This window comes from Protopterus annectens, chromosome 7.part0, assembly GCF_019279795.1.
Source record: "Protopterus annectens isolate FY-2018-M chromosome 7.part0, PAN1.0, whole genome shotgun sequence".
Taxonomy (NCBI): Eukaryota; Metazoa; Chordata; order Ceratodontiformes; family Protopteridae; genus Protopterus; species Protopterus annectens.
In genome coordinates this window covers 728646349-728668587 of record NC_056739.1, presented here as the reverse complement: position 1 = coordinate 728668587, position 22239 = coordinate 728646349, and the positions used below count along the sequence as shown (strand labels likewise).

General features: G+C 38.9%; 1 protein-coding gene across 1 annotated transcript in view; it reads right to left on the bottom strand.

Moving 5' to 3' along the window:
• Window positions 1-22239, bottom strand: part of LOC122806083 (immunoglobulin superfamily DCC subclass member 3-like) — a 1389320-nt gene that overhangs the window by 421348 nt on the left and 945733 nt on the right. Inside the window, exon 7 of the mRNA XM_044076321.1 lies at window positions 12405-12570. Coding sequence (XP_043932256.1) covers window positions 12405-12570 — 166 coding nt within the window. The remainder of the gene's footprint in view (window positions 1-12404; window positions 12571-22239) is intronic.

Sequence of the window (22239 nt, the reverse complement as noted above, 5' to 3'; positions counted from 1 at the left end):
GACATAAGCTTTTCTTAACTCTCTTCCCCAGAACCTCTTCAATGTGTTACTAGAGAACAGACGGGAAGACAAGCTCAAGCTCAAATCTAAGTTATCCCTCATGAGTATGATGGCCTTTTCAGAGCAAGAATCATCTTCAGGAAGACAAGCATGTATGAACTCATTATCTTCATTAAACCCAAGACACAAGGGTCTCAGAGTCTTCAGACCCCACAAAAAAGCCCAAGTTTCAAGGTGCACCGCAGTACTGTACATCTGTCAATGACAGCAGCAAGGCAGGTTTGAGAAGGTGCTGCACAAATCCGTTCATTTGACTGATACTTGCCATGCATTGCTGGACAGGGAAATGGTACATGACAGCATGCTATCTGAAGATGGTATGAACAGGAGATAGGCCTGAACTGAGTCTGTTGCTAGCTATAGACTATACTCCCTAAATGGGGTCTATATTAATTCATCAAAGGTTCACTTCACTTCAGTGAACCTTTCTTCATCGAACCCTAACCATCCAACATTCATTTCAGTGAATGTTCATATCCATGAAAAATTTAAGTAGGGAAAGGAAGCAGTTGGCCAGCAGCACAAATTTGCCCTTTTTCCTGACTGTAGTGTAATCTCGGAGATGGTATATATAGTTAGGGGGGTGGGGGTGCAGACCCCACATTGGTGGGTGTGGGGGCTGAAGCCCCTCCACTTTGGTGGGTTTTACATACTGTGGTGTCTGTTCTGGTGTTGTTTTGGCCAAGTGCTTAGTTTCCCTGTTTAAATTTTTGTTTGATGACAACATTCGCTGAAATGAATGTTCGATGATTAGGGTTCAGCGAAGAAAGGTTTGCTGAACTAAACCTTCGATCAATTAATATAGGCCCTGCTAAATGTGCTATCCTGCACCTATGACTCAAACATCTCCCATCCATCAACACCTACATAATGCCACCCAGAGACATGAGCTCTGGTATGGGATAACCAGAAAGAAACTCCTCAAATGACAACTACTCACCTAGATAAACCTGAAGGGCAGGCCCAGGAAGGACACCTTACTCCTACATACAGCTAACCTTTGAACAAGTGACTTTAATTGACCATTCCACAGGATCAGACGGATTAGTGTCAGGTTTGCAACAACTGACATTGTTCTGTGTGTCATAAGAACACAGGCCTGCACCTTCACAAGTTGGAAGCAAGGAGGCATGCCGCTCTTTTTGGCAGTCCATCATCATAAGAAGTGGAGAGCAGGTGCAGGTTTGAAACTTCAGCAGCCAAAGATGCCCTTAGCATGTATTGGGACTACAGAATGGCTTAATATCAATCTTAACTTGTGGAAGATAGGCCTCAAGCTGCTGTTTGAGTGTTTTACCTTGTTGTGATATTCCAAGCTATGCCTGAAGCTGTATGATGGGACCTTTTGGTTTATCTTTATTACAAGATAAAGTGAAGAATAGCAATTTTCTGATGTAAATCAAATCACCATCAGAAAAAACAAGTAGCTTTTATTACAACAAGCAGAGCTTTCAGTCAAACAACCTTCTTCAATGCTAAACATCATACTACATTTTCTTATTCATTTAAAAGGAGCAAAGTAGATGTAATGTGACCACAGCCATCCAATCACAAATTACCCTTAATTAAGTACTTATAAACACATAAATTGCATAAATATACTTCAAAATCTTATAAAATATTATAAATTATACTAGTAACCAAGTTCAATCACAAACTGCTTGTTAACAAAACGAGAAGGAAGTAACGCCAATAAAGAGAATTGCAGCTGCCCAAGAACCTCCACCCTCACAATATTCTTGTATGCAAGATAAACACCACCAAAGCGTGCCGATTAATCCTTTATTGACCTAGGTTTCGTTCCTCCACGAACTTCATCAGAATACATTCAAACATTCATTCATTGCATATTTATATCATTCTACTCATTATTAATTGATTAATTACATCAAATTCCCTCCTTTTTTACATGACTTATTTAAAGGGGTGATGCTGCTTATTGTTGTTGTTGCATGTTTTTCTATATCTACACAACAGCTACATGCTTTGAACTTTGTAGTCTAAAAGTTTGAAGAGAAAACTCTGTTATAAGGACTTTAAAAGTTTAGCTAAAAATAAAATAGGGCAGAAATGTGGGACTTACACTTGTATGGCATGTAGCTGTTGTGTAGATTGTGTATAACAAAACAGCTAGATTTGCCACTAACCTACCATCTAGAACCCATCATTGTCATGCACTCAAGCAACTCAACTGGTTAGAATTCCCCAACTACTACACTACGTTCAGTTAACCATGGCCCACAAAATCCTCTTTGAACCTGAAAAAACACCAGTTCTACAAACATTAGTCCAGCCTTATACCACTAACAGAACCCTATGCTCCACTAATAAAAAGTACATAAAAATCAATGCGGCCAAAAATCAAGCAAGAGATTCCCTCTTTTCAAATTACAGAGGTAAAATCTGAAATGAACTACCTGATAACATCACCACCATAGTATCACTAGTCCAATTTATAACAACTCTGAAAGCTCACCTATTAAACAGATGGCTGTGTCTCTGTTCTAGTCCTGACTAACATTCCCCCTCTCTGTCACTGCCCTTATCACTACTCCTGTTTATCTAACACCTCTCTACCAATCTTTTCTTCTGTCTACCCTACAGAACTTCTAACACCACCTACCTAAGCATACTACTCATTCACTCTACCCCGTTCTAACATCCCGCCTTCCTAAGCACACTACTCATTCACTCTATTCCTTTTCTAACCCCGCCTACCTAAGCACACTACTCATTCACTCTAACCCTGTTCTAACCCCGCCTACCTAAGCACACTACTCATTCACTCTAACCCTGTTCTAACCCAGTCTACCTAAGCACACTACTCAATCACTCTACTCCTGTTCTAACATTCCGCCTACCTAAGCGCACTACTCATTCACTCTAACCCTGTTCTAACCCCGCCTACCTAAGCACACTACTCATTCACTCTACTCCTGTTCTAACATTCCGCCTACCTAAGCGCACTACTCATTCACTCTACTCCCGTTCTAACCCCACCTACCGAAGCGCACTACTCATTCACTCTACTCCTGTTTTAACACCACCTACCTAAGCACACTACTCATTCACTCTACTCCTGTTCTAACCCCACCTACGTAAGCATACTTTACTCATTTCACTCTACTCCTGGCACAAGGAACTCTCCTATCCATACGATTAATTCGCCCACACATGTAATTTATGGTAAAAGAATTACCATAAAGCAATCTTCATGTGAAATGTGAATGTCTAATGATGTTTATCCCTGTAAATATGTAAATAGAAAATATGACTAATGATTATGAATATGAATGTTCACCGGAAATATGTATTGACTGACCTGCTGCACTGGAATGACTGTGTAATTCAACCTGCCTCTGACACTATCATGTAATAACTTTGAAAGTCCATGTTAACATTTTAACATACTCTGTATCTTGTTGTACTGCTTGTTTTATGTGGAGCTTTTCTCCCTGGGCCTCCACTGAAAAAGGACATGTGTTCAGTTGGACTTTCCTGGTAAACAAATGTAAAAATAAATAAAAATAAAATATATTAACTGAAATGTGCACTGTTAAGAATAAACCAAATGATCAACTATTTATATGGATACATTTTTGCCTTAGTATCAGACTGAAGGCTCAGTGCAGCAAATCCCTTTTTATAACTCTGTACATACCATAGTAATATGCTCCAGTTACAATTTCACATGTTTCTGCACTTTTCAATGGAAAATTAAAGTGTGCGTGTGATTGTGCCTGCATTTGCGCACATCTTTATGCTTTCCATGCACTTTGTTGAATGCTTAGCTTGTTGGATCGCCGTCTGTGGTAGATACAGAATGTGTGCTTGTGTGAAGGTAAGTGGGATTTTCTGGGGTTATGTTCAGAGTAAAGATGGGGTAGGGAACAGCGTTAATTTTACATTTGTCTGTGGTTTGTTAATTCTGTGTAAGTGTCTGGAATTTATGTTAGAGTTAAGGCTCAGTTGGGTAATAATCGGTATGATGCATGTGTGTGTGTGTGTGTGTGTGTGTGTGTGTGGTATTATTTATATATATATAGTTGTGTGTGTGTGTGAGTGTGTGTGTGTGTGTGTGTGTGTGTGTGTGTGTGTGTGTGTGTGTGTGTGTGTGTGTGTGTGTGTGTGTGTGTGTTAACATTTACCTGTATTTTCAATGATACTCTTATGGGAAGGCCAAAAAAGCGTGACGAGTCCAGGAAACCTCACAAATGCGAAAAATGCAAAAAATGAATCCACGTTTTAAATCCACATAAACGTATTTTATTACTTATTATTTATTGAAACAAGATAATTGGAATGGCAACTATTACTAGATGCCTTCTCTTTCCCTGGGTTGAATGAAGCATGTAATATTTCTGTAGTCTTAAAATATAAAAGTTACCTGAGGTAATTAGTGTACACTGTTTCAAGAGCTGCATTTACATGAAATTAATTACCTTTTAGGTTTAATAAGGATAGTTTCCTTTTGTATTTAGGTATACCTTTATATAAAATCATATTTGTTTATACATATATTTTTTATATTTCAGGAATGTGCTTAACACTGTTAGGATCTGCTTTTTAATATATATTATTTTAGGTATATTTATATTTATACTTATTATTATTACATATACAGTCATTAGGGATGTTTTATTATACTTATTCCACTTGTTTGTCTGTGTATACATATATTCTTAGTAAATAGATACTGGTTCCTTAAGTAAATCACTAATTGTTTTGTTCTGTTGCCAAGGAAATGACATCATGGCACTTGGCTTGAAAGTTTTTAAAATGAGTTTATTTGGCGCTTTTTTCCTTGTCTGATGAAGCTTTTGTGTTTACAGAGGCGAAAACGTTTTTAATAAAATACGTTTATGTGGATTTAAAACGTGGATTTATTTTTTGCATTTTTCGCATTTGTGAGGTTTCCTGGACTCATCACGCTTTTTTGGTTATCCGGTTTTGTTTTTTGTGTTTTATTACTCTTATGGGAAGGGGTTTTTCGTAAGGTAATGTAACAGGCTGGAGTTAGGGATAGGGGCCAGTCTATGGTTAGCACAAATGAGTGTCAGCTGCCTGTCAGGTGCCAGGATCCGCACACATAATGCATGCACTCAGGTCACTCCACAACAATTACAACTATGACTGTCATTGTCCATGTTAGTGTGAATGACCTGAGATGTACCTCCCTGGACTACATGAAAAGAGACATGGAAGAGCTCTCCAATCTTGTAGCCCAGGCAGGTATGACCCTAGCTCTGAGTAGCATCCTGCCATCACCCAGAATGATGCCACAGTACAAGGACAAAATGACTGACTTCAACAATTGGCTAAGCTTCTGGTGTCATTCTAAGGGGATCCAGTATCTGTCTGCCTGGAATGACATGATCGACAGACCACGATGCTTTGCCAGAGATGTCGTGCACCTGTCACCCTTAGGATTCCAGATACTGGCTAAGGCTCTTGCCACCTTACAGTGCCATTTTTAGGCAAGGTTCAAATGGCAAATTCACCACCATAACAGGTACAAGCAAGCAAAATCTGAGGGTAATGCTACTCAATGTTAGAAGTCTAAACCTCAAAATGCATTCACTCGAACCACTCCTTAAAATGGAAAACATCGACACCTGTGCAGTGACAGAGACCTGGTTCAAGGCTCCAGAGAGCACCCCTGGCTATAATTACCAGGCTATAATGCATACCACATATTTCTGCCACCTATCCTGGACCGAAACACTAAAGGCAGAAATGTGTCCATATTCATTAAGGATATTGACACCTCCAGGCTAGTTGCTCAGCATAATGCATCTGAGATTATCTAAGTGCAACTAAATCTGGGCAAGACCGCAATCCAAACTGTAACTTGCTACAGATCTCCCAACATGCCCCAGGATTCCCACTCCGCATTTCTTGATATACTGGAAAATATTAGGGTACAAGTCAACACCCTAATAATGGGTGATTTCAACTACCCCACCATTAACTGGGAAAACTACTCCTGTACCAACTCTTTTGCTCAATGTTTTCTGGAATTCATAAATTCCAGCACCTTGGATCAACTTATCCATGCCCTCACCATGGGCAGCAATATCCTAGACCTGGTTATTACCAACATGGGCGACCAGTGTTCCACATCAGATGTCAATTCATTGGTCAGATCCAACCACAAGCTAATCACCCTAGGCATCCACATCCCACCCTCATCCCCCCATTAGGAAAACTACCATAAAAAATGTCCCCAAAGCCAACTTGACGCTTCTTAAGACAGAAGTGCCAAACTTCATGACACCCATGCAGACGGACAATAGAGGTACGACTGCTGAATCCTGCACAAATGCACTTTATAAGCACTTAAACGAGTACATGGATCATGCTATTCCTAACAGAGCCAAGATGCTATCCTCCAAAAAAGGAAGCCAATCTGGTGGTCTCCTGCCATAAACCAACTCTACAACAGAAGAAAGAAACTGTTGCAAAAAAGAGTAAAATCCCATGATTGCAGGAACTCACTGGTCAGCCTCAGTAAGAAGCTGAAACCCCTCATAAAATCCTCCAAAGTTAGTTACGAAAACAAAATCACCACTGATTCTAAAGACAACCACAAAGCATTCTATAGCTATGTCAAGAATCTCAATGGCAACACTCAGATCTTCTCTGAGTTACAGCACAATGGCACTACATTTACAGAACCAACTGATATTGCCAACATCCTGGCAGATAGGTTCAGTGCTAACTTTACCCCCCTCTCACCCCCTAAAGGGCCCATCTCTATTTATTTATTTATTTATTTTACATTTGTTTACCAGGATAGCCTGACTGGATACATGTCCATTTTCAGTGGAGGCCCAGGGAGAAAAGCTCCACATAGTCAAACATACAAAAGGTTACACAAGAAGTTAGAAAACAAGTAAATATATTAAAAAGTGGTAATATACCTTATGTACATTGGTTTAGAAGTGTTCCCTAGTAGGAACTCACAGCTCTCATTGACAGATATACAAAGGTTACACAAGAAGTTAGAAAACAATTAGAATATATAAAAACAAAGTGGTAATATATCTTATGTATATTGGTTTAGTAATGTTCCCTAGTAGGGACTCACAGTTCTAATGAACAGACACAATTACAAGTAAGATTGTAACTCACTGTTAGTCCCTAGTAGGGATTCACAGCTCTCATGGACAGATACAATTACAAGTAAGATTGTAACTCACTGTTAGTCCCTAGTAGGGATTCACAGCTCTCATGGACAGATGCAATTACAAGTAAGATTGGATATGGTGATGTAGTTAGATGTTATGATAATTACTGATTATGCGGTTGTTTTATAACTTAATCCAGGTTGGTACATGGACATAGCCAGTTCAATTTGAGATACTGTTTGAGTTTTTTTTTTAAGAAACTTTTGGAGGATTGTAGGGTTATATAATTTGGCAAGGCATTCCAGGTTTTGCCAACAAAGTTGGTGAACAGGGATTCATCAGCTGAGTTATTAGCTTTGAGGGTTTGGACCAGTAATTTGTTGGCTGACCGTAGGGATCTCAGGTTGCTATATGACTTAATAATATTTATAAGAGAGGGGGTATCTTTAGGGTGGTACAGAACTTTGTGCGCTATTAGGAGTTGATTGAATTGAATTAAGATGGGCAGTTCCAGCCATTCTAGTTGTTTCAGGTTCTGGCAGTGATGGGTTCTATAGGTGGAGCCAGTGGCAAATTTGGCAATATCGTTGTAGGTATGGGACAGCTTACTTAGTTAGGTTTTATTGAGGTTTGAGAGTATAGGTGAGGCATATAAAAGAGTAGAGAGTAGGTGTGATCGGGCACTTTCAGTCCTAGCCAGTGGGGTTAAGAGTGTCTTGTTTATATAAAGTGATCCAAGCTACTTATTAATGGTCTGTACTGTTTTGTTGACCTGTAGGTCAAATTTGAGATTATTATCTATGATAACCTCTAGAAGTTTAGTGTGTTGATCTGGCGTGATAGTGGTGCCATTGTTAGACGTGACAGAGAATGAAAGTGTGGCAGACCTACTAGTGGGGCCGAAGAGAAGAAGTTTAGTTTTATTGGGATTCAGTAGTAGGCGTTGGCTGGCGAGCCAGTTCTCAATAGTGTTAAATGTATTTTGGGTAAAGATTTGTAGTTCAGATGAGGAGGTGGCTGAACAGATGAGAGTAGAATCATCTGCATATGAAATACAGGTAGCTTAAGGGATAGCAGTGTGAAGACTATTGATAAAAATAGAGAAGAGTAGTGGGCCTAGTATGGAGCCTTGAGAGACACCAAGTGAGAGAGGTAGCTGACTGGAGAGTTTGCCCTGCCATAGTACCGCCTGTTGTCTACCAGTTAGGTAGGACTGAAACCACTGGATAGTGTGCATGTTGAGGGAAATGGATTTTAGAGAAAGAATGAGAAGTTCACGGTTGACCATATCAAAGGCTTTTGATAGGTCAAGGAAGAGGGCGGACGATAGCTTATTGTCATTTCTGTTATTTTTTTATGGCAGTAGTAAAGGAAAGGAGGGCTGAGGTGATGCTGTGGTATGGCCTGAAGCCATGCTGGGAGTTGGATAGTAAGTTATTCTGTGTAAGGTATTGCATTAGTTGCTTGTGTGCACATTTCTCCATTATTTTGGCTAGTGGGGAAAGAATGGCAATGGGTCTATAGTTGAACATGTCTATTGTGCTACCACCTTTATGGAGGGGGATGACATGGGATATTTTCCAGAGGGAGGGGACAGCATTTTTGGATAAGGTTCTGTTGATAAGGATAGATATGGGATATGCAATGGCATCTGCAGCTATTTGTAGGTACTCTGCAGGGAGGAGGTCAGCAGCGAGTGTGGTAGGTTTTAGTTTTTTTAGGAGAATTTTGATAAAACTAGTGGATATTGGTTGGAGGCTCAATTCAGGGTGATTTGTGGATAAATTAGATGTATGGTTTAAGTTTGTGGAGGTTAGGTGATTTGCAAGGGATTAGATTGTTTCAGTTAAAAAGTTATTATAAGCGCTAGCTATGATCTCTGGGGAACTATGGGTATGGTTAGCCGGGGTTGGGGTGATAGAATGTCCTGGATGAAGTAGTTGATTAAAGCCTGCCCAGAAATTTTGGGGGTTGTTTTGGTGTTTTTATAGGAGATTATGGTAGAAGCTTTTTTATCCAGTAAAATAGATTTTTTTTTGTGTCATTCCTGAGTTGACGATATTTTAGATTGTCAAGTGGGGCTTTGGTTGTTCTCCAGTTGGCCCAGGCTCTGTTTCTAGCTTTGATTTTAGATTTGGTCTCTTCTGTGAGCCATGGTGCTGTGTTTGATCTAGATTTTATTGTACGTGCTGGACCATGGGAATCAGGGATACTTAGGAATTTAGTGTTAAAGTGAACTACAGCTTCTTCTAATGGTAGATTTTTTTTAGTTTTGACCAGTCAACTGTTTGTAGTTCGTTTAGGAATACTGCAGTGTCAAGGTTTTTTCTTTTTCTCACTGTTTTATATTTGGTCTGGTGAGAGTTTCCTACCTTATGTTTTATGATACAGGTTAGAAAAAGGTCACTAAGGTTGTCAGGGAGAGTGCCAGCAGTATACAGTTAGCTGGCACTATACCGGAAGAATGCAAAGTTCCTGCAATCACGGCTGCACAGTTAAAAAACACATTCTTCAAAGCCAAGAAGACAGCATCCATGGGACCTGACAACATCCCAGGCTGCATTCTACACGAACTACAGAATGAACTGGCACCCCACCGAAGCACCATGTTCAACCATAGCCTCACCTCAGGCTTTCTGCCCACTGAATGGCGCACAGCGATGGTTATCCCACTCCACAAGGGGGGAGCCACCACGGACCCCAGGAACTACCGCCCCATTAGCCTAACAAGCCTGGTCTGCAAGGCCATGTAACGTATCATCATGGAACTTATAAACAAAGACATTGGTAATCTCCAAACTCTGGACCTCACCCAGTTTGGGTTTGTAAAAGGCAGATAACCTCTCCTAAACCTGATAGACTTATTTGAAGCAGTCACCAAAGCCATAGATGAGGGTAAGGTGGTTCACACAGCCTATCTAGATCTCACCAAGGTTTTTGACACTATCCCCCACTCTGGAATTATAGATAAACTCGCTAAACTAGGTATAAATCCCTATGTCACAAGATTGGTTGCCATCTGGCTCACTGACAGAACCCACACTGTGAAAATAGCAGACTCCAAATCCGACTTCAGACCAATAACAAGTGGAGTACCACAGGGTTCAGTCCTGGGTCCTCTCCTGTTTGGTATCTACTTTTCTGAAGTACAGGCTAACACAGAAGGTCTATGGCTAACGAAGTTCGCAGATGACTGCAAACTAGGAGCCATAATCGAAACTCCTAATGATGTGGACATCCTACAAATTGGCCTCACTGAGACAGATGCCTGGTGTCAAAGTCATGGCCTCAAGCTCAATGCCAAAAAGTGCATTGTCATCCTCTTTGGTAAAAACTCTGTACCCATGACCTACCACATAGGTGGTAGTCTACCTGAAAGTGTGATAAGAGACCTTGGGACTCAGGTTGACAGTAGTCTCTCCTTTGATAATCACATTGCCACAGTGGTCAGGAAATCCTTCTACATGGCACACCTCATCACAAAAGATTTCTCATCCAGGAAAAAGGAGGTCATTGTTCTCCTCTACTCGTCACTCATTAGATCCATTATACAGTACAATGCCCCTTTTGGAATGTACCTCACAAGACATCTACAACAACTGAAAAGACCACAGAAATACCTCACAAATAGGATTACTGGCCTCAAACAGATGCCCTATGCAGATCGTCTCAAAAAACTCCAGCTTTACTCCGTCACATATCACCTACTCAGAGGCGATCTCTGCCTAACATACAAAGTTATGTCAAACCCAGAGCTGCTGGACATGCTCCATTTGAAGAAATATCAATCCATCCGAGCTACACGCTCTAGGGACCTAAACCTCATCACCACAATAAACAGAACATGCTGGAGGGACAGATTCCTGTCCTGAAGACTTCCTATACTCTGAAACAAACTACATATCTATATCAAACAAAGCTCCTCATTAGCATTCTTGAAGAAAAATCTTGATGATTGGATGGGAAATAGGAAATTCACCCCGGGGATCACCTCTGTGGTTCTGCTCGACAGGGGCACAGGAAAATAATTTTCTTGGGTGGCAAAAGCCAGGATACCTTTTTGGCTAGGCTTATATAGGCCTTAGGGCCAATAGCCTAGTACCTACCTATGAACCTATAAGTAATGTGAGACGGGGAGAAAATGTAAAAATTAATTCTGCAAAATATGACAGTCAAATTATCATTCCATGAATGTCTATTACATGCATACATCAAATGTCATTTGATTAAATCACAGGAAAGGGCTTTAGCAAAGGTCCTTGGGGGGTAAGTCTTGCCTTCCATGCAGAACCTGTTTGATAAAAACAATGTTCAGTGTATTAGGCTTGACCATCTGTTGCTTAAGCAATAGCAATTTTCGTGATCTACACCAACTACATATATATATATATATATATATATATATATATATGTATATATATATATATATATATATATATATATATATATATATATATATATATGTATATAGAGACAGAGACAGGTAGAGAGATAGATAAATTGATAGGTAGAAACGGCATTTGTTATCATTTCTGTTACTTCATGGTGCAGAACTATTTATGATGGTCCATCATGAGCATAAACTGGATGAATGTCTAATGCTTGCTAATAAAACTGGTGCTTCTGCAGCATCATTAGGTGTCTTAAAAGGCTTCATGGTTGTCATTTCTTAACTGTTAGCAATCCTAGCCACACTTAAACATTTCCTAGGAAACAAGTGACATCACTGAGATGGATCTAGTTTTATGTTTTGCTTTCAAGCCTTTGCTGGAAGAGCATGTACGCATCATGATGTAATAACTGTATTTCCCATCTTTCAAGTTACTATTTCAGCTTTGTGATGCCGGACATAAGATCTATTATGCTTAAGCCAGTTAATTAATAAACAAAAAATATAAACAAACTAGGTTAACAAATAAATCCATTAAAACACTGTTAACTAAACAATGATGCTGTCAATGAGGACAGAATACAATTCAAAAATTAGTTCCCAGTCATCATTGCGATATGCTTTCACAGTTTATTCCATAAAGGGTTAAGAATTCCTTTCACAGTGTTGATTATCAGGATTATACAAATCAGAGACTTGCTGTAGGTGAAGAAGGTGAGTAATGGACAAATTAAGGTGTGGCAGGGAAACAGGCAGTGCAATGGCTGAGAGGGAGAAGAAGAATGACAAAGAACAGACTTTGCTCCTGAAATGGCATAACTCACCTGTTGTTGTTTCTCAGCTTTATGTTGTCACTTGGCTCTAGGATCTGCCCGTTTTTTAACCAGGTTAGGTGAGGAGTGGGTTCTCCCTGTGCCAGGCAGGTAAAAACAGCTGTGGTTCCAACAGGTCTTGAGATGGACTGGGGGTACTGTACAAACTCGGCAGGTGCTACAGTGAAAATAAAGGTCAAGCTAAGAACCAGAACAGAAAAATTCTAATCTCTTTAATTACAGACATGAAAGCATGCAGAAAAAAAAAAAGTGCTACATTTGCAGGAGCAGAATTATTCTCAAACATCAGCAGTGGCTGTACCAATATATAATTTTTGCACCTCAGTAAAAATAAAACAAAAAGTGATGCTTTCTGTAACAAACTCATTTGAGATTCTTAACGCTCAGTACTTTTCTTAAGATAACAGTTTCTAATCCTTTTCACTGTTGAAAACATCGGTCTTCATTATGTGTACTTAACATAAGGACATCTTCAGATGTATTTGAAGGAGAAAAGATAATTTTCAGCTCTCATTAAAAACTGCTCTTGAAAACAAAGCTGCAGCATGCAGTCTAAGCCACTCCCACCAGCAAAGGTCAAGTAAGCATTACGAAATTATGTTAGTCTATTGATAGCCTGTACCCTCTCTATACTTTGTGTAAGAATACTTGCTGTGAAAGCAGCAATTATATGGAGGTGCTCTGTAACAGGCTGAGCACCTGCTGAGTGGACAGAGCTTCAAAGCACCATGCATGTATTTACTGCTTTTTATGCATATAGTGATTACAAAGCAAGGCAGAATTATAGTATGAATGAAAACACAGCGACCAGAGTCATTCATCTTGGCCTACTGTATACTTACAGACAAAATAATTAATAATGCCTGGTTAAGGAAGAAGAAAAAAAGAAATACTAGAGTTACATGTTACTTTCTGGACACAGAATGATGTGGAAGACATCACTTGTGAATATGCTTAATTCATTGTTGCACCACTGTAGTGTTCTGCATTGCTACACTGCAGTGAAATGTCACAGAAGGGTAGAAAACCCAAATCAAACTGTCAGACATTGTTTTTGATTACCATATATGTTAAGCAGGACATCAGCCTGTTAAAGTGAGCTGCCTGTCAGGCTGACAGTCCCAATTGCTCCTCATACTAGATCCATCGTTAAAATCTAGTGTCAGCTGGCAAAGCAGTTGCTTCTACTGACAGACGAATGACAGTAGCATGTGACACCATATGTGTTACCATGGAGACAGTGCAGACATCTTTCCTTATTTATTTACCCCCAGAGAGCACTATGTACAATGGCGAATGCATACATTCGTTCTTCTTGCTCCCCATTCACATGTACATTTGTATGACAGCAGTTTGTATTTATCACATACCATTCACACAGTAGTAACTGGCTCCAATGCACCATCTCCTGAAAGATGGCACAGAAAGGTATTTGAAGGATACATGATGGAGATAACAGAGCTATCTGAAAGAGACACTATCCATATTCATATATTCACCCCCAATAAATGCTGGGCCCAATGAAAAAAAATGTCACCATTGCATTTCTGCCTAAGAGACAAGCAGAACACTCTTCATGTTTATCTTGTTATAAGACAAATAGGAAAAGTACCCTGACCATGAAAACAGGAAATGTATACTGATGGACACTTGTTATAAGTATGACTGAAAAGCAAAAAAGTTAAATAACATTCCAAGATAATCCATATATGATAGCAAGCTGAAAAGTGTCAAGCTCAAATTTAGTGTAAAAGCCTGCATTTTTATTTCTGATTATCAATTTTTTTTTATAATGGGACATCAAAGCTAGAAAGATGACATTTGAATTATAGGAAGACTGTATTCAGGTGACATGACAGTACAAGCAGATGAGAAAATGGTGAGGTATCGCTATGTCATTAACACCTGTGGTGTGTTGAATGTCACACTTGTAGTAGCCTCCACACATCTTGTATTCCAGAGCTTTTTTTGAAAAATAAACGTAAAAGGCATAAGATAAACAAATGCAAATATTTTGTGAACAATAAAAGCTATTAAAACTGTACAAATAGATATGTTATCAGTAAGAAGTATTCCTTACAGTGATACTAATCAGTGCATTCATAGACTTTTCCATATATACTGTAATATATTATAATGCACACAAACCCCAAATTAAATTTTTTGCAAACTTTCACAAACAAGTTTTCATATCTTGAAAACTACAACCTAGACAATATATTGTTAGAATATTTTTGCTATGCAGACAAATGTTTTTATGCGGCAACAAGAACTTCCTGCATAAGTGTATGATTTATTGAGATATTTACAGAAATATGAAAACATATGCTTGATTGCATACTTATCAAAACATAGCTCAAGATGTGCAACTTATACTGTAAATATCAGCCAGTTTTTTCAACATTATCTAAGGTTTCATTTAATGTCATGCAACAGTTTGTAAGTCGCTTGTTTTTTTAATCAAGTACATATGGAAATATTGCTTATATTCATAATTACTAGCAAACAACTAGCAATACTTCTAGCATAGTGTAATATAAACCAGCATTGACAGTGAACTATCCTGCCTCCCATATTGGTGTTTCACAGCATATACCTCAATAACATGTAGGTCTCTCAGTTATGAAAATATGGACATAAATTTAACATATAAATAATAAGTGCAAAATATTTATTTCTCCACTGCAGGACATCCTAGATTAAACAATCTTAATGCCATGTTATTAATAACTCATTGCCCTTTTTAATACTGTCTATTACTAGCTGGTAAGTCACTTAGTTAAAGAAACAACACCCCAAAAAGTTCTAGACACCATAAGGCAGCATGGCTTTCAACTGGAAATACACAAAAAAGGTGATATAGGCTTGAGTGAACTAATGCAGAGACATGCCCTGCATATCTTTTATGAATGTCAGGTCACATTTAGCATTACAGTCATTAGACAATACACACTCTTACAGGTGGAAAGGATGAGCAAACTTGTAGCAATTATTTATGTAATCTGCATTGGCCTTACAGGAATACACAGCTCCATGAATCTGCAGCAAAAAACAATGTTGCATACATGCCTTGATCTTTTATTTGCTTGCCTTCGGTATCCTTCACTTATTGGTAACAATTAACTACTGTGATAATTCTACTTCCAGTTTTATTGCTCCTGGAAATCTTCAGCTTCATGCACGCTAATGTTCTTCCTGTAAATACAGCAATTTCCATCCCATCTGACATTACAGCTGCCATGGATACAGTAAGTGCTAGATTCTTCTATCACATTAAGCAACTTCCCACTTATAGTAATCAGTTATGCCTAAGTGATGGATGACCGAGTTATTTTTAATGAAAAAATACCAGTTCTGTACATTTTTAGAATATAGAAACATTAACTAGCCCTGGCGGAATGGGTCTGTGACATATTTGCTCTTTTCTGTTTCACACACAGGTGTCCTTTATTCAATCCCATAAATTCCCCTGTTTCTCTACAAATTCCAAGCTTTTCTTTAAACCTTCACATGAGCAACACACTGCTATCCATCCTTTCAAAGGATTTTCATGGTTTCACAGCTCCGTTTGTGAAGTAAAAGCTCAGTTCTCATTCAAAGTGTGCAGTCACACTCGTAAGCCTGCCTTAATCACAATGGCATCTGATGTCTCCAGTGTTTTGTGTGTGCTACATTTTCATGCTATTCTTGACACTTTAAGGCATGATCCTTAAAACAAAATAATGTATAAAAGGGCTTAATATATCCCCATAATGTCTCCAAAGAGTTCATTGAACTTTGCCCTCAGTGATGCCAGTGGTGGGGTGGTGGTGGTGGAAGAGTCCATGTGGGTGCACACTTAGCTTTTAATGGGGGCACCACAACACATGTGTGGGGCCTATCCATTAAAGTCTATGGACACACCCCAAGTATGCCATCAAGAGACATTGATGAGAAATTCAGTAGAATAATGTGGGTAGGTACTTAAAATGTTTGCAAACCTCTTTATTACGGAATTGCATATGTAATTTTAGTTAGACAGAGTGGAAAATACATTGTGTCACTTAATTCAGAAAGTGCCACAGTGTATACCAAATGGGCAAGTGTATGCTTTAGCCACCAATTAGTGGACTGCAAGTTTATCTGCCTCTCATATCGCTGCTCTGACTTACCAAGATTCTTTCCACACTGCACTTAACTAGCCCGTAGAGTTTGTTTGACTTTGTCACAACAAGGTGCTCTTAAGCCTCAAAAAAGTCTTTGAGATTCCTTATATATCAAAAAAAGCATATTGATCCTCCCCACAAAATGTGTCATTTGTCTTGTAGAGAAAAGATTGATCTACAAACACAAAATGCACATTTGATATCATCAAGATTTGGCTTACTACATCATATTTTTTTATGACTGCTTTGTAAAAAATTTACATATTCATTGACTGCTACCCTTGTGCATTTAATCTGGTCCCATATAAAAGAAATACTAAATAGTTAACATTACATCCCTTAGTACTTCTCAGCCAATGTCATCAAACCCAGTAGTTATTTGTAAACCTAGTTAAAGTACTTCTTTTCCTTTTCTCCTTAATGCATCATCATTCCCTATGTCATTCCGAGAGACACCTATTTCTCCCCTTCAGAAGAACATTACTATTTATTTCCATGTGAAGATTGACCCCCGGATTTGCTATTCTTCCATGCAGGACTAGCTTAGTCCTGCATGGAAGTGGCCGTTTAGGAGCAGGACGGCAGTGTGCCATGCATATTAATGAAGGCGCACTGCCTGAGCTTCTAATCTTACACAGAGCATGTAAAAGTGCAGGGGGCATGTCTGAGAGCAGAAGTCTCAGAATTTCCATGCCACTGCAATGAAAAACAGCAGAAAGTACTAAAAGAATGAGTGAGACCTCCCATAGGTGTACACATACCTCCAGCAACATCCCCCCATGTGTACAAGAGCAATAGTTAACACAAAAAAATATAAAGATACTTTATTTTTTTATGAAACAGATTAAATTTAACCATAGGTGCTCGGGTTTGCCCATCATTTAGCTATGGTTAATGCAGCTTAAATGGCAGAAGAGGATAAAAAGCAAGATATATGCAAATGAAACAGTATAGCAAGAGTGTAGTGGGCAGAGCATTCGCCTTATGAGCAGTTATTCCCGGTTCTAGTCCCACTGCAGCGTGTTCCATTTTCTATGTCAAATCACTTTATGACCAATATCTGTAGTTGCATAACCTACTAAATAACATATTTGTGAACTGGAGTACTGCATTAAATGCAGATGTGAGATGTCAATGTCATAATGTTGCAAAGTCCACAGAGAATCATAAGTGTCCCATACAGTATATATGCACAGGAATCAGGGATATAAATGGAAGGTAAAATGTGTAATGAATGATAACTCCATACAGCTTCCAAATCCCCCACCTTCCCAAGAACCATTAGACATTACTGTCTAAATTAGTGCAGTGGTAAGCAGGAGTAAGCACTAGTAAGCAAGTGTAAGCATGATTAAGCAGTAGTAAGTGGGAGTAAGCATATGTAAGCACTAGTAAGCGGGTTTAATCCTGTTTGCGTGGGGGTAAGCAATGCCCACACAAGTTAAGCAATATTGAAGCTAACTCTCTGTAAGCATATTTAACCAGAGGTTAGCATTGCTTACCCTTGCACAAACCCGCATAAACCCACTTACAAGTGCTTAAAAGTGCCTTAATCACTCTGTATGCAACAGCCACTGTTCTGGCTAGAAACAAAATAAACAGCCTTTGCAGATCTTGAACCCAGGACCCTGTACACTATAGTCACAGTAGTTAACCAGTAAGCCATCACAGCAGTACATATGACTGAGGTATCACCAAACAAATCCTCACTATAGGAAAATCAAACTGAACATATGAAGGGAATCTATATACAGTCTTATGTTCTATAACCTACTACATAACATAAATATGTGAACTGGTGTACTGCAGTAAGATATGAAGTGTAATTGCAATAAAGTGTTGAAGTCCCCTAATAAACAGAAGGACCCCATACAGTGTAAGTACACAGGAATCATGGATACCAGACACATATATAACATGTAATGAATAATAAAGTAATGCCAAAAAACAAATAGAATGCCAATTAAATATTAAGCAATGCTAAGCATTGCACAGGCCAGCTTAGTAGGTGTAAGCAATGTGTAGACCAGCTAACTCAATTTGCCCATTGGTATACCCTTTAAACAATGCCAACCTCAGGAAAGCAGGTTTGCTCATAGCGCAGCCTTTTCAAAACTGCCCAATCATGGCAAAGTGTGAGAAATCAGCCCTAGTTAATCCCAACAGGCGGGAATACATGTCATAACTGGTTGTAGCTTCCCCTTGCAGGCACCATGTCTGGAATGGGAGAGGGTGTGCACTTTTGGGCACAGTGCTGGGGCATCCAGGAGTCCAGAGTCATGGCAGGACTCCTTGTCAAAGACCATGAGCAGAGACTGCTGCAGGGCCAGTACCAGGGTTCCCAATATAAAGCGGAAGCCTGGGACCGTGTCACCCGTGACCTCACCAGTGCCACTGGCATACCCCAAACTGGTGAGCAGGTCAGGCATCACTATGCTGACCTGAAGCAGTGAAAGGGGATCTATTGGATCAGTGGATCTAAGAGGCTAGGAGGACAGGGAAGGTCCCAGATGTGTGTAAGTATCACTCCGCTACCTGTTTAATATTTGCCAACTCATATATATTATGGATAGGTATGGATAAATATTCCTCTTATATCCTTCACAGTGGCAAGTGAGCGGGCTGTAAATCAGGAGGCCCATGGATGTCGTTTGGAGAGGTTGCGACGCAAGGCAGGTTAGTAATACACTTGCACATGCTGTCACAGGAAACAGACCTAAAAGTATTAGTAAGTTAATTGCCTGTATAAAACCTGTATTGTTTAAGGCAAGTACTGCATACGCCAGAGAATATGGCAGGAAGAGTCTCATATAGGTTATATATAAATAAAACATAATAGCCTGACAATAAAGGTCTAACTGCTGGACTGCATGTGTTTACTCTGTTATCATATGGTAATGCAGATTTGCAATCACGTAATAGTACTGTTGTATTAAGCACTTTTACCCACATTGTGCAACATAAATAAAATGTGTAGGAATGTCCGTATATGACTGGTGTAATCCCCAGAGGTCATTTAGTAAAAATGAGAGAGACATAGACAGAAAATTGTGAAAAGACAGACAGCAAAATCCAAATAGCACACACAACTGAAAAGTGAACTGTTGTCTTTTTAGCACACACAGCCATGGTTCAAATCCTGGGAGTGGTAGTAGTCTGCATACAGAATCATACCCCACGACTGGACAGATATGCTCATAATGTACAGTAAATTGTCCCATATCTGCTGCCTCTCACTCCCAGACGTATAGGCTGCAAACAAGAAATACAAGTGATTGTCACACATCTATAAGAACAAACTTGTCACTCTAGCAACTCCCCAAACTGTTATGAGAGTAAAAAGCCAAGTATGTCCCATCTACACCCCCATGTTGTCAAGCTGTGACCAGAGTGTGTCCAGTAACAGCGTGAGATGTAAGTGCATAATACTAATGTGAAATCTGATACTTTGTGTGGCAACATTCAGGTAGTGCTAACAAACATTGCTCCCACAGGTCCATCAGATACTAACACTGTGCCTAGAAATAAAAGATTGATATCCTGTACTGGTAGTGCTTACTCTGGTATTGTATGGTACTGTGAGTGTTGCAGTTGTGAATAATAAGGTATCACTCATCACTGTCACCCACACTGTGCTACATTTATTTATTTATTTATTTATTTTACATTTGTTAACCGGGCTAGTCTAACTGGATATATTTCCATTTTCAGTAGAGGCCCGGGGAGAAAAGCTCCAGTGAAACAAAAATAAAAATTTAAACATTTAAAAATTAAAAAAACTTTTAAAAATTAAAAAATAATTAAAAAACAGTTAAAAATTAAAAATCAATATTAATACATAATAAATGAATGGATTTCAATAGAAGATTATTCAAAAAGCAGGAAGTAATTAGAATACAATAAATTACAGCAGTATTACTAGAGTAATGTAGGCATTTACAATAGTAGAGGTGACAATATGTATAGGATAATTCAATATGCAGTGAGATACATGTAGACTATCAGCATATTAACAGGATAGAGATTTTCAGAGCATTAAGCAGGATAGATTACATCAGTATGTTGAATTCTATAAACCAGTTACAGTCCTACATAAAGAATGTGAAATAGGTAGAGGTTCAAGAGAAGAAATATTTGTAGTGAAGGAGAAGGTTAATCAGGGTTGCTACAGGGGCATAGCCAGTTTGATTTGAGGTGTCTTTTGAGGTTTTGTTTAAAGAGAGGCAGTGAAGAAATTAAAGTTAGGTCATTAGGTAGTAAGTTCCAGTTTTTTCCCACAGAGTTGGAAAACAGTGAAACCCCAGCCATGTTGTAAGACTTGCTTATACTAGCAAGAAGTTTGCTGGAAGAGCGAAGAGAATTTAGATTTTTGTATGAGATTATGAGATTGGAAAGTATAGGGGTGCTGTTAGGTTTATAAAATATCTTGTGGGCAATGGTGAGTTGGGAGAGTTTCAATTGATTTTGAAATTCAAGCCAGCCTAGCTGCATTAGATTCAGACAATGGTGAGTTCTAAAAGGATTTCCGGAGGCAAATCTGGCAATGTTATTATAGGAATTAGCTAGTTTGATGAGATTATTTTTCTTTAGATTAGTGTATATTGGTGAGGCATACAGAAGAGTTGAAATTAAATGGGAGTGTGCAATCTTAGTTCTGGCTATTGGTGTTAGGAAAGGTTTAATTCTATATAAGGAGCCTATTTTTCTATTGACAGTTTTGATGGTGTTATTTATGTGGCTGTCAAATGTAAGGTTATTGTCAATAGTAATTCCTAGCAATTTAGTGGTAGAATCGGGGAATATACTTGTGCCATTATTGGAGATGACGGAGAAATCTATGGGGGAGGATTTACTGGTGGGTGTGAAGAGAAGGAGTTTAGTTTTTTTGGCATTGAGCAGGAGGCAACGTTTTGTGAACCATGTTTCAACTATGTTGAAAACATTCTGAGTAAGAGAATGTAGATCAGTTGGGGAGTTTGCTGAGCATATTAGTGTAGAATCATCTGCATATTGAATGCAGGTGGCTTGTGGAATGGCTACATGGAGGTCGTTGATAAACAGTGAGAAAAGAAGTGAACCTAGAATAGAGCCCTGAGGGACACCGAGTGTGACAGGCAGAAGTGATGATATATTATTTTCCCAAAGAACTGCCTGTTGCCTATTGGTAAGGTAAGACTTGAACCATTGAATTGCCAGGCAGTCAAGGGAAAAGGATTCAAGAATGTTGATAAGAAGGGTATGGTTTACCATGTCAAATGCTTTTGACAGGTCAATAAAGAGTGCAGAAGAGAGGTTGTTGTTATTACGATTTCTATTAATGGCTTCTGTAAAGGATAATAGGGCAGTTGTGGTGCTATGGGATGGCCTAAAGCCATGCTGACAGTTTGCTATGATGTTATGTTGAGATAAATGGCTTAAAAGTTGTTGGTGAATGCATTTTTCCATAATCTTTGCTAGGGGTGATAATAGAGCTATTGGCCAGTAGTTGGAATAATCATTAGAGGTACCCCCTTTGTGTAGGGGGATAATATGGGAGATTTTCCAGATGTCTGGAACTATTCCTTCTTTAATGGTTCTATTTATGAGGATGGAAATGGGATAAGAAATTACTTTGGCTGCTTTTTGCAGGTATTCTGATGGTAGCTGGTCAGCAGAAGGAGTACAAGGTTTAAGTTTTTGGA